This window comes from Tamandua tetradactyla, chromosome 6, assembly GCF_023851605.1.
Source record: "Tamandua tetradactyla isolate mTamTet1 chromosome 6, mTamTet1.pri, whole genome shotgun sequence".
NCBI classification, from domain to species: Eukaryota; Metazoa; Chordata; class Mammalia; order Pilosa; family Myrmecophagidae; genus Tamandua; species Tamandua tetradactyla.
The window spans coordinates 4650207-4663954 of NC_135332.1; the positions used below are offsets into that span (position 1 = coordinate 4650207).

A 13748-nucleotide genomic window follows, 5' to 3' on the forward strand; every position below is an offset into this window, starting at 1 on the left:
CTGCTGGTCACAGGACATTAATACCAGGAGAAAAAGCCTGTGGTGTGTTTGGATGAACCAGCTAATCAATGATACTGGTGAGCATCAAAGAAGCCCATACCGTCTTCTTGGGAAATGCAACTGGGACCCAGAGAAGAGAGAGATTTGTCCTTGCCTGGGCGTCCAAGGAAGACCCACACCTCCAAATTGGAGAAACTGTAAAGTTAAGCACCATTGGCCCTAAAATTCTTGAAGTCTGACTAAGAATTAACCCAGAAATTTTGAAAATCAAAACCTCCCAGGGATTGTCCTGGGAGTCAGGTTCATGTGTACTGAAGATTAACTTCTCCAAACTGTAGCTCAGCCCGAGTAGCTGTTTCCCCTTCCTGGGGCACCAGGACACTGATGTTTTCCTGTTACTCAGTTCATTGAGCTTAAGAATTAGAACTCCAGCCAGCATTTTGCCAATTGCCTTTTCTTTTTTGTTAAATTCAGGGCCTCCACCCTACTGAGAACGGGGGTTTTAGAGCTTTCCCTTTACATGTGTGACCAAGAGGCTTTTATATTTCCTTTGCTTTCCCCCAATTATGTAAATAAATGCCCTAATTTGCCTAAAAAAGAAATTATATTACACTACTTCATGTAGGGTATAGAACCTTACAATAATATGCTTCCATTACTCCCCTCCTGGCCTTTGTGCTATTTTAAGCAGTCAGTTTCTTTTAAGGCAATTCAAATAATAAGAAAAAGTTGTATATATTTACCTATGTAGTTAGTATTTCCATTGTGCCCATTTTTTTATGTAGACCCGTATTGCCACCCGCTATCATTTTCTTTCTGCCTAAAATATTTCCTTTCACATTTCTTATAGTGCAGGTCTGCTAGGGATGATTTCTTTCAATTTTTGTATGTCTGAAATAGTCTTTATTTCAGATATTTTCTCTGGTATGGAATTCTAGATAGATAGTTTGCTTTTTGGTTTTTGTGGGTTTTCCCCCCATATACTCCTTGAAAGATGTTGCTCCACTGACTTTGCCTTGCGCTATTTCCAACAAGAAAGCCGCTCTCGTCCTCATCTTTGTTACCTTTTACAGAGCAAGTCTATTTTTTTCTCCTCCGGGTGCTTTTAAGATGTTCTATGTATTGCAGTAATTTGATTATGATGTGCCATAATATAGTTTTGTTCATGTTTCTTGTGCTTGGAGTTTCTTGGATTTGAAAAATTTTGGCTATTATTTCTTCAACTATTCTTAGGTGTCCTGTCCTTCACGACTTCAGGTACACATCTATTAGTCTCTTTAAGTTGTAGTTCAACTTAATGATACTTTGTTTTTTACTGTTATTTTGTTTTGTTTCTCTTTGTTTTTAGTTTGGCTATATTTGTGTCACTATCCTTCACATTCGCTGATCTTTTATTCTAAAATGTCTAATCTGTCATTAATACCATCCACTGTATTTTTCATTTAGACATTGTAGTTTTTTTGATTTCTAAAAGTTTAATTTGGGTCTGTTTTATATCCTCCATGTCTCTATTTAACATGTTCAATCCATAATCCAGGTTTTTGAGCACATGGAGTACAGTTACAATAACTGTTTAAGTTCATGTCTGCTAATTCTAACCTTTGTATACGTTTATGTTGGTTTTCACTGACTGCTTTTTCTCCCCAATATAGGTCATATTTTCCTGCTGCTTTGCATGCCTAGTAATTTTTTTATTTGATGCCAGGCATTATAATTTTTCTTGTTGGATGCTATATATCTTTTATATTCCTATAAATATCCTCGAGCTTTGTTCTGGATGAAGTTAAGGTACCTAGAAACAATTTTATCCTTTCAGATCTAAATTTTAAGAATTGTCAGGTGGGACCACAAATAGGCCTTTACCCTAGAGCTCATTATTTCCTGCTAATGAGGCAAGACCTTTCTGAGTACCAAGTGTCCCTTGAATCATGAGGTTTTCAATTCTGACTTTGAGGACCAGGCACTATTGCCAGCCCTGTGTGATATCCAGTTACTCTTTTTTCTAATCCTTTCGGGTACTTCTTTTCCTTATCTCCTGTACTTTCATCACACATATATACTGATCAGTACTTTACTGAATATTTGAGATCCCTCTGCATTTCTCCAAGGTTCTTTCTCAGTGCAGCATTTTTCTCTCCATTACTCTGCATTGCAAAGTCTAGCCACCCTTGTTTTCCTGGACCCATAATAATTTCTAATATTTGCCCCTCACAACCAGGGATTTAAAAAGGGACTCTACAACTTGGGGGCTTAGTCAGACACTTCTTAGATATCTACCCCCTTCCGGTGTCCTCTCAACCAAAGTGAGACTTTTAGATTGAGAGGAGATACTTCTGAATTAAACTACAGCTCGAGGTCACCCAAGTCTAGCCCCTACCTCCTTTGTTCTAGCACAGCATTCCCACTGCCCCCCTTCCCCTCCTGTCGTGCACTCTGTCCTCCCTCCTGCTCATTGACCACACATTCCACATCAGCAGTGTGCCAGCGGCTCCCCAGCCCGTAGTCCCGACTGTATGACCAAACACTCTCTCCTGCACAGCCTTGTGACCTGGACGTGCCACTTCTACTTTCTCAGGGAATCCCTGTACTGTTAATTTACTTTTCCGTGTTTCTGTTTATAGGATTTTACCTAGTCGTATGGCCTGCTGCCTCTGCCAATTTAAAAATAATATTGAGGTTATCTGCAAGATGGTCAAACTGAATTGTGACAGTGACTGTATGACAAACACAACACGTTGTGGTGAGTCTGAATTGCCTGATGAAATAATTTTTAACTAAGGACGTAAATACTTTACTTTTATTCATTCGTGCATTCAGAGCTCAACTTCCCAAAGGTGTAAAAACTACTCTTTCTGAAGGTCAGATTCTCAGCCTGGTGATTGTAAACTAATAATGTAACTGAGCCAAATGCATAAAGGAACAAGAGAAAGGAATGGGAGGGGGAAGGGATATTAACAATAAGCCACATACTGTGTACCATACTCTCTGCTTGGTACTTTGACTGCAAATTACAACTTACTCGTATATTGTGTTACAGTTTGTAAACTGATTTCATATACATTATATCCCAAGTTTCCACTGTGTCATAGGATAGTGTAGATCCATTTTGTTTTTGCAATTTTATAAAAGTTTTATTTGAAACTTCAGAGTTTCAGGTCCCTTAACTAGAAACTGCTACCTAGCTTTCATAATGGATGGGAAGGCTCTTCCATTCTCAGAGTGCCCAATTCTGAACTTGCTCTGAATCTCAAGCTTTTCTTTTACAAAATGCTCCAGTGCTTTTAAGTGTTTTTCTAGCTTTCATAATGGATGGGAAGGCTTTTCCATTCTCAGAGTGCCCAATTCTGAACTTGCTCTGAATCTCAAGCTTTTTTTTTACAAAACACTCCAGTGCTTTAAGTGTTTTTCTATATGTAAGGTTTATTGGCACTAATTTCATGACTTCTAAAACATGACTTCCTAAATGTCCAGATAGCTTAACACAGGTCTCCCACAGCAATAAGGGACAAAGAAGAAATAATAACACCTTGCTACTTATATAAGGACAGTGTTGCTTATTTTTAAAAACATTTTCCACCAATTAAATTGTTCCCTTATCCCCCAGAGATGGAAAAAATAAGCATTTTAATCTCCTTTTACAGATGAGGAAAACAAAGATCAAAGATATTAAGTGCTGTAGCCTAGTACATAGGTCTCCTGTTTGCAATGTGGGGCTCTGTTCAAGCCCATGCCCCTCCTTTCCCATGATCCTCACCTTCTTTGGCTCTCACCACTACAAAAGTACTTTTAATTCTTTTGGAAAAGAAACCCCTCCACACCATAATATATTTGACCTTCTCACAGTAAAAAGCTTTCTATGGTTCCCCAAGTAAAACTGGAAATATTACAAATGAAATGAACTGAGAAAGCAAAAGCAGGCATCGAACAAAAGTTGCTTTTTCCCTTCTGCACTTCATGTCCTAAAGTAATGTTTATCCAGAATTCACAATAATTCCATAGATTTATTGAACAATCCACATAGGCGTGCAACCTGGCAAATTAAAAATCTCTTATACCCCCAGATTCTTGCCCAGATTTAAGGAGACAACTGGAGTGGACACAGCGTTTTTACCCATGTAAAGCCCTCTGTTATGGGGGCTAGGATATATGGGAGCACAGACCAAGGGAGAGGGATTTGGGTGGCTGGGTGGGTGGAGGAGGGCATGTCCAGAGGAGGCCCTAGGAGTGGCGGGAGTGGGGGCTCTGCTTTAGCAGCTCGGTGCTTGCTCCCTGCAGAGGTCTGACCTTCCTAGTGTCCATCTTTGATGGCAGCAAGAACATGAGCCGCACAGAGGACACAGGGAGAGGAAGCCTTGCCCTCCTTCCTCCTCTGAGGCAGGACAGTATGGGGCCCGTGAACATGGGGAGACATGCAGATCTGCAGAGGGTCTAGCTGAGGGGGTGGTATTTGTCTTCCAGCTGTAGGCTGTTATTGAGTACTAGGCAGTTGGCCTTGGAGACCGATAGAATAAACCTAAATATAGCTACGATGGAATTTCCTGAGTTGGTAGCCACTTTTTCAGATGATACCTTTTTCTCCTTGTGTTGCTGCTACTCATAGGTTTAAGTTTGGGTTAATTTTTCTCCTCTCCATATGCGTTCAAATGTTTGTTGACTCCTAATTTATTTGACTGGGAGGTATAGACTAACAAAAAGCTGTCCCTTCGGTCTTTCATTATCAAAAATCGTTTCTTCCCTTTTTTTGGCAGATGAGGAAGCATCTCTAGTAGACACAGAAAGAGCCTTCATGAAGGCATTACAAGCCCGGAAAAAAAATACCAGCACTGAACTGATTATTGAGCCGGAGAAAGCATTCTCTGACAAAAATGGCGTCGATTTGTCAGTTTTCATGAATGAACAGCTAGCCTTTAATGATGAAAGTGATGTTATTGGTGCACTGAATTACATATTGCCTTATTTCTCAGAGAGAAAGCTAGAAACTATAGAATCAATATTATTACCATTCATTAAACTGCTTTTGTCAAATATACAAGATGGAAATAATCCCCTGAAATCAATTAACAATACAGGGAAGTTCTCTCTTAACCATGCACCTGACAATGCAGCTTACAAAAATAAACTGAGGAAACTCCATTTTCTGGAAAATTTGATAGATGCAAAAATTCAAGAAAAACTTGATGAGTTTAAGAAGAGAGAAAAACTTGCCAAGCTTATGCATGCCAACTTACTAGCTACCAAATTGAAACGCCGAATCTCTCTAAAGAGATTGAAAACTGTCCAGCCACGGGAAAGCGGCCTGGCTAAGATTCAGAGAGCAATTGCAGGGAAAAGGCTGCAGCGAGTGGACAAAGTCATCAAGGGACCAAAGGGAATCCAGAAAAGACACTTGAAAGAAATGAGAAAAAGGAGCATCAAGAGGAAATTGGGTACCCAACCATTCGTGGAGAGTATCAACAAAGAAAGAAGCCCCAGGATGCCAACCCCAAAGGAGCTGGGACAGCTTCGCATGGTGCAAAGGCCAAGGAAGTTGGTGGGAAGCTCCTTTGACACTGAGCCTTCGTTCATAAAGGAGCACAAGGCAGCAGTCTCTTCTTTCCTGAAACAATACTTGATGGGCAGACCCTCTACCTCTACCCCTCTAAGAACTGGACCTCAGGTTAGAAACAAATCAAAAGACTTAACCTACACCATTTTTGTTTTAGAAGATGCAAATGCCAGAGTTAAACACATGAAGGCTCCTGAACTAGTCTCCCATTCCGGAAAAAAATACATCTTTCATAAAGCTCGCTCTCGTATAGCCAACAGAACCCTCAAGGCCAGACAACGTCGGAAGTTCAGAAAGAAAGGTTCACTGTATAGACTTATGCTTGGAAAGAAACCTCCATTCTCTGCAGTGAGGAGCCTCATCAATTCCCCCTCACAAGAGGCTTTTTCAGCTTCAGGAGAACTCGGTTCTCAGGAAAATCCTTTTTCAGAATTATTTGGTCTTGCAGAACCTCCTACAGAAAATGCTGCTGTAGACAATGCTTCTGTAGAAAGCACTTATGCAGAAAACACTACTCTGATAGAAGAGACTACCCCTAAAATGCCTGCCTTTAGGAATTCTTCCCCTGCAAAATCTGCTATGACTGCAGACAACTTAATGTTAACAGTGAAACGAACCAGTGAAACACAATGGGAGTACCATAACTTGGGCATTGACTTACCCTCCAAGCCCAATGGCTCCACTCTCCCACTTCTCCCATCCCCAGGTGATAAATTTGAAACTCATCTAAACCAGCAGCTACAGAATCTCATCCCCAACAACAACATGAGAAGGCTCATTTCTCATGTTGTCAGGACTTTGAAAATGGACTGCTCCGAGCCCCATGTACAACTGGCCTGTGCAAAGCTCATCTTCAGAACAGGCCTCCTGATGAAGCATCTCAGTGAACGGCAAGAAGTAAAGGTGTTCAAGGCAGAGTGGGACACAGACCAGTGGAAAACGGAAAATTATATCAATGAGGGCACAGAAGTTCAGGGTGAACAAAAAGAGAAAGGGTTGAGTGAGGTGAGAATAAATCCATAAACATGGGACTTGGACTCTTCCATCAGAGTTTGGGACATGCTGTTAGAGCATCCATGCAGGAAGTCCAGGGGTTCCCAGCCCATATCTTGTCTTGGCTATGTAACTTTGACCAAGACAGTTTCCTCCCACTTTAGAGAATGGCACCACTATTCCTAGAGTGGATAAGAAGAGGATCCAACACATAAATTATAGAAGAATGCTTAATAATATTACCTAACACATTAAACTTGATACGTTCTTTAAAAAACTCGAAATTAGACTCACCTGGAAGAATGGGGTTTTTGAAACTGAATAGTTAGCTTCCATCCTTTCCATTGCTTCCCTTAAAAAAAAAAAAATGAAACTGTTCTTCCTTTTTTCAGCTTACAAAAGAAGTTCCAGGATATGGCTATAACAACAAACTCATCTTGGCAATATCTGTCACTGTGGTAGTGATGATTTTGATTATAATTTTCTGTCTCATTGAGGTAAGAACAATTAATTCAGGTTTTCAGAATACATCCTGTCTTTATAATAGATTCAGAATCCACAAACTGAAAATCAAGGCACCTTCCCACCTACTATACTTGACATTCCTCTTCAGTCATTAGGACCGAGGTACACTTCATTGTTCTGTTGTATTGCAAAGTATATTCCAGGAATTTTTAAAGGAGCCCTCCTCCCAGGAGATCTGACAACAAGCTGTTAGACTACTTTTAGCAGTTAAGTTTAAGGTCAGAGTTGACATGATAGCAAAATTTCTTCAACCCAAAATTGTCAGTACTTTGATGGACTCACAGTCACTCCCATTGTATCCCCTTCTCCCATTCTCTCTCATTCTTTCCTTATTGGTTGACATGACAACAGGCAATATAATTTCTACTTTCATGGAGCTATCAGTCACCCTGGGGAGATAAGACTCAGGAAAAAAATAAAAGTGTTATCTTATAGATCTGTTAGATGTATTTAGCATCTTTCTTCTCCAGTGTGTAAGGCATTGTCTAAATAGTTTAAGTTAAAATATTGCAGCTAAACTCGGGCACCAGGCCATTCTACTGCATGAAGCCTATTCCTTTTGTTCAATTACATAAAGGTTTGTTAATTTTCCCAGTAGGAGGGTACTAGCTTACCAAAAGAGTGATTTAAAAGAGTGATGATCTGGGCCCTACCATACCAGTCCAACCTAATTTACCTTACTTGCCTTTTCTACAGTCATGGCAGCTCTCGATGCCAGCCAAAGCAACTCTTCACCACACTCCAGTCACACCATGCCCATTCCAACTTCCATTTGTGCCTTGTGCCCATCTAAAATCCCATTATTTCACTCAGGGCCTCCTAATGGGCAATATTAGGGCCTCCTAATGGGCAATATTTTATTGCCCATTAGGAGGCCCACTAGGAGGCTATGCCTGTTGGGGAGGTGCCTGCATCTGGCTGCCTCCGTCCTTTCCATTCAATGCTGAAACCAGCTGATTCCTTTTGTTCTAATTCTCTTCTCATCAAATGGCCTCTGACTGTGCTTTCGTGTGCCACATAGGCCGGGCTCAACAGAGACATAATTCCCTGATGGTGTGGCCGCAGATGTTCTATCTGTTGAGCAGATGTATTTCTCATTGTCAAGTCATAATCTGGCATTCTGATTTTTGTTTGGTCCTGTGATACTGATAGGGTGAGACTGCCCTGACAGGAAGAAGTGAGTTCTCTCTTGGTGAGGACAGAGGCTTATGCTCAGTCTAGGAGGCTGGGGACCAGAATGGGTCATCTTGGCATGGCCTCTAGGGAGACAGTCACCTGCCATTGCCCGGACAGTTCCTCTGCTCCTGCAGGTGGCTTGTGACCTTTTCCTTTCTGTAAAATCCTATGCTCCTTTTCATTTCTATGTACAGTTTAATCTTATATTTGTATTTCTTTATGTTTTCATTTTCGCCACTGAGATTATAAGCTTTTTGAGGCCAGGAACCATTGCAGTGTTTTATATAAAGCAGATGATAATGCTTCTCAAAGGAAGAGAGAGAAGGCATTATGCCAATTCCACAATGAAGAATAATGCACCCTAATATTTATTTGAAATAGCATACAGAATCCAACTATAGACAGAGCCATGCATTCCTAAGACTTTTTAATTGTCACCTTTTAATATTCTTATCAGTGGAGGGAAATTAATGAATGGTTTAGAACAGCTGCCTAACTATTTTGGGGAAAATAACGATAGATCCATATTTCTTACCTTAAACAGACATATTTCAGTAAACTTAAAAAAGGATACCATAAATAAAAGCATTAGAGGAAAACAGAAGCAGTATTTTATAATCTCGTGGTGGGAAAGAGCATCCTAAACCTGATATTATGGACAGAAAACTTTTATACATTTAACAACTTTGTCTTTGATACCATTAGCAAACTTCTCACTTGTTTATGACAAGCACTGGAGTAAGAGCTTTACGTATTGTCTGACTTAATCCTCAAAACAGGCCTACAAGGAAGATGTTATCATCCTTCTTTTATAGATCAACGTGATCAACTTAGGCTCCAGTGACAAAACCAAAAACAGCTGGAACCACTGCCCATAAATCCTATGCTTCTTTTTATCAGTGTTCTGTTTTGCCTAACAAACCTCCTGTTCTAGTTTGCTAGTTGCCGGAATGCAACACACCAGAGACGGATTGGCTTTTAATAAAAGGGGATTTATTTCATTAGTTCTTCAGAGGAAAGGCAGCTAACTTTCATCTGAGGTTCTTTCTTACGTGGGAAGGCTCAGGATGGTCTCTGCTGGCCTTCTCTCCAGGTCTCTAGGTTCCAGCAACTTTCCCCAGGGTGATTGCTTTCTGCATCTCCAAAGGCCTGGGCTGAGCTGCGAGTGCTGAAATGAGGTATGATGAGCTGCTTGGGCTGTGCTACGTTGAGCTCTCTCATTTAAGCACCAGCCAATTAAATCAATCATCATTTACTGCAGCAGGCACGCCTCCTGGCCAACTGCAGATGTAATCACCAACAGATGAGGTTCACGTACCATTGGTTCATGTCCACAGCAACAGAACTAGGCACGTTCACTTGGCCAAATTGACAACTGAATCTAACTACCACAACTCCTTAAAGACAAAAACGAGTGGGAAATAGTTGAAATGTTATTTTGACATACAAAGAAATAATGTGATAATATATTTAATATGAAAAGAGTTTTTATAAAACAACAAGAAAAGGACAAAGCAAATCCAGTGAAAAATGAGGCAGAGGCTAAAAAAAGTGGGAGGTGTGTTTATATAATCCTATCTGTTGGCCTCTCCTCATGGCCTAGGGAGTGTAGGTCTCATTAGGGAGGACTTTGCTAACTCAGGGTCTAAAGAGTTTCCTATATTTTCTTCACTTTTTTTTTTTTTGCATGGGCAGGCACTGGTAAGAAGGTCTCTGGCAGATGAGAACTCTGCCTGCTGAGCCACTGTGGTCCACCCTCTTCTAACACTTTGATAACAGTGTGTTGTTGTTGATATTTTTTAATCTATCTGAAATTTGTTTTATTTGGTCGGTTTTCATGTGGTTGAGATAGGGAACCTAGTTCCCCTCGCTGCCTTGTGAATATCATGTTTAGGAGGGGCTCCTAAATAATAAAGGAAGTGTTAAATAATAGCAGTAATAACAGGCAGTGTTCTCTACTGACTTTAAAGCAAAGCAGTTATTTAGACTTCTGGTAGATACTTTTATCAAGTTAAGGTTGTTTCCTTTTTTTCCTACTTCTAAGAGATTTTTATTGGGAATTCTGTGTTGAATGTCTTATAAAACAGTTTCAGTAAAATATATTAAGTGCCACCTGTATTCAAGGTCCTAAATTAGGTACTATGGAAGAGCCAAAAAAACCATTAAATAAGTTAAAATCCTTGTCCTCAAAAAAAGTGGTCATCTAGCCAAACAAAGAGAGGTTTATTGTGTCAAGAACCTAAATTTTTGGTAGCACATAATCTAACTCAACCTGACTGGATAGATCATTTAAACAGCCCAAACACAGGGAGCCCAGAATGGGAATGAGGGCTTGTAATCCTGTACAGCTTAATGTAATGACCCGATATATTCCAGAATATATTGAGCAGATAATTAAAAAGTTTTGGCAAAGTGCCTTGAGGGATGGGAGGGAAAAAATGTGGAACTATTAAACTTTACCACCAAGGAAATCCCTGATACTGCCTCAAACATTAGGGACTCCCAAGACAATAAATAGGCCAAGCCCTTGATCTTGAGGCTTGCTCTTGTGAAGCTTAATTTATGCAGTGGAGAAGCTTAGCCTACTTATAGGTATGCCTAAGAGTTATTTTCAGGGGTCCTCTTCTGTTGCTCAGATGTGGCCTCACTCTCTCTAAGCCCAGCTCTGCAAGTGAAATCATTACCCTCCCCTATGTGGGGCATGACATCCAGGGGTGAAAGTCTCCCTTGCAACGTGGGGTATGATTTCCAGCGATGATCCTGGCCCTGGCACCATGGGATCGACAGTGCCTTCCTGACCAAAAGTGGGAAAGAAGTGGAGCAAATAAGGTATCAGTGGTTGAGAGAGTTCAAGTAGAGTTGAGAGACTTCAACTAGATATTGCTACTTATCATGGTTTGCAAACCCCAACCAGTACTATTCCTGCCAACCCAACAGAACACCTAAGGCTTCTTCTGAGATTCTACAAAGGTTCCGTGCACTATGATTACTTTCCAGAAACCTACAACCTCTAGATATGTGCCTAGGCCAGATAAGTCCTGAAATCTAGAGGGGCCAGCCTCTCCAGAACATCAACTAGTTCCATCCCCCTATCCAATATTATCAACAGCCCTTTCCAACATGAAAAAGTTAGAATAGGCATAGCCCAAATACCCATTAAAGATTGGGAGAAGGATCAAAGGAGAAGTGGAGTTATAACTGAGAAGATAGGATTTAACAAATGAGTATGACTGCTGTATCATTATATTGGTATTTCTTTTAGTCTCCAGTGTCTTAAAGTAGCTAGAAGTCAAAGCCTAATATTGTGAAATTGTAACCCATAACAAACTCCAAAATCTGTTATACAACCATTTGTTGCAGGTGTACTTTGAAATTTATTGCTTTTTTGTATATATGTTATTTTTCACTATTAAAAAAAAGTTGTTGGCAGTAAGGGTAGCTCAGTGGTAGAATTCTCGCCTGACATGTGGGAGACCCGGGTTCAATTCTCAGAGCCTGCACGTGCCAAATGAAAAAAAAAAAAAGTTGTCATCTAGCTGGGAAGATGAGACTTAAATAAAAGGAATGAATAAAGGTTTGGAGATAATGGTCATTGTGATGAATAATCATGATTATGTTTGCTTCCAAAACAGATTTATTCTCATAGACTAGCATCAGAGGAAGATAAAGGAGCCCCAAGGTAAATATTAGCCTGGCAATTTTTTTAAATGTAATTTTAAAACTAGAAGAGAACCTAGAGCTCATCTATTTCAATCCTCTCAGTTTTCAATGTGGAAACAGTCAAAGGTAGAATACTTATCCTAATACTTTGCCTTGCTCTAAGAAATTAGTTCCCCAGAGGGGCCTAGCACAGATTTCATCACTGCCTCGAAAAAAGAGGGCAGGGAGGAGGAGAGGTCTGAGCTGAGCCTGTTTCTTCCTGCTCTTGATGGGCATCGGGCTGGCCAGAGGCCTTTTTAGAGTCTCTGGGGAAGGTGTAGGGAAGGCTGGATGGCTTGAAAATACGGAAACCAGTCTCATTCAAGGCCAAGGGAAGGTAAAGTACAAGAGTCCTTCCTAGAAAGTAGCCAGAAAACTTCCTTCTCATCCTACTAGTTTTCAAGCCCCTCCCCATCCCCTTTATCTCAGCTCATTGAATTTTAACTGGGAGGGACCTTAGGCAGCAGCTTGTGTCTCTTCCTTTTATAATAAGGAAATGAAGAGGGAGAAAGAGAAAATGCCTTGCCCCATGTTCATACCACTAGTGAGTGTCCAGAAAGAAGATGGTTCTGTTCCCTTTGCATACTTCTGTATTTTTTTTTTCATACTTCTGTATTGATGATACAGTGCTTGGGCCATGAGCTATATTTTCTATCACAATATATATATTGTGCATATATTTATATATTCAATACCAGTATACTTACATAGACATGAGTAGTTTCTAAAGCAAACCTATTCCACACTCTATTTTCTATTCTGTTCTAATTCTTTTTGTTTTGTTTGTTTTTTTAATGTTGGTAATGACCTCTAAACTAGTCAGCTCAATTGATATCTAAATCAATGAGCTAGATAATGTTGCTAGTTAGACTAAGGCCTTTAACTTGGTATGACTCAACTTATAGGATAGAAGCATCTTCTCCTCCACTCCCCTCCTACTCTAGCAAAGGCTGCATGGGAAACCACAGCTGAAAAGAGCTGATGTAAAGTGTTTCTAGAAAAGATTGCCCTGCACAAGGGCATTTGCCAAGTGGGTGAGTAAGGCTGAAAATCCCGCCTCCTCCATGACAAACCACATACAGAGGTCTCCCCAGGGACATTATGGGGCCCTTTTGGACAGACCCAGAGAGCTCCTGGAAGCCCAGCACATGCGGAATTGTTTTTAGAACTCAAGGTCTGTAGTGATTTTGCGAGTTGTGGTTTAGTCCTGCTGAGACCGGAGAGCTATGTTGTAAGAGACATGGGAAACGCCATGAATCACTAATTGTCTTGTGTGTTTGTTTTACCCCCAAGGGGCTTTTTTCAATATCTGCTGCAAAGGAGATGCGCACCAGATAAAAAGAGTCAGGTAAATTTGAAGAGGATTCAGCGCTGCGGCCCGAGAAAACAGGGAAATGCATAATTAATATTTCCTCCTCTGTTTCCCAGGAGGGATTTTCCTGGAGGAGGCAGCCGCTTTGGCTCAGGGATATGTATAGACCCCTCAACGCCTCCCGCAAGAGGACCATGGTACAGAAGCTCCACGACAAGGACTCTTCCGACGAGGACGAGATTTTCAACGTGGATTCAGGGTAAATGACTGGGAACAGTGTAAACTTCCTGTCTCAAATGAGGAGTTACAATTCTCTTGCTCCAGATGTAATCGAGCAGAGGGAGGGAAGTGCCTGAAACTGTAGAGCTGTGCTCCAGTAGCCATGTTTCCTGATGATGACTTGATGACTGTATAATGATATAGCTTTCACAGTGTGACTGTGTGATTGTGAAAACCTTGTGTCTGATGCTACTTTTATCTACCTTGTCAACAGATGAG

At 40.7% G+C, this 13748-nt stretch overlaps 1 protein-coding gene across 1 annotated transcript in view; it reads left to right on the plus strand.

The window, feature by feature from the left end:
• LOC143686984 (leucine-rich repeat-containing protein 37A-like) overlaps positions 1–13748 on the plus strand; it is an 84352-nt gene that overhangs the window by 69534 nt on the left and 1070 nt on the right. The window contains 6 exon segments of the mRNA XM_077163537.1: positions 2622–2740; positions 4749–6550; positions 6931–7035; positions 11872–11918; positions 13232–13286; positions 13367–13509. Coding sequence (XP_077019652.1) covers positions 2622–2740; positions 4749–6550; positions 6931–7035; positions 11872–11918; positions 13232–13286; positions 13367–13509 — 2271 coding nt within the window.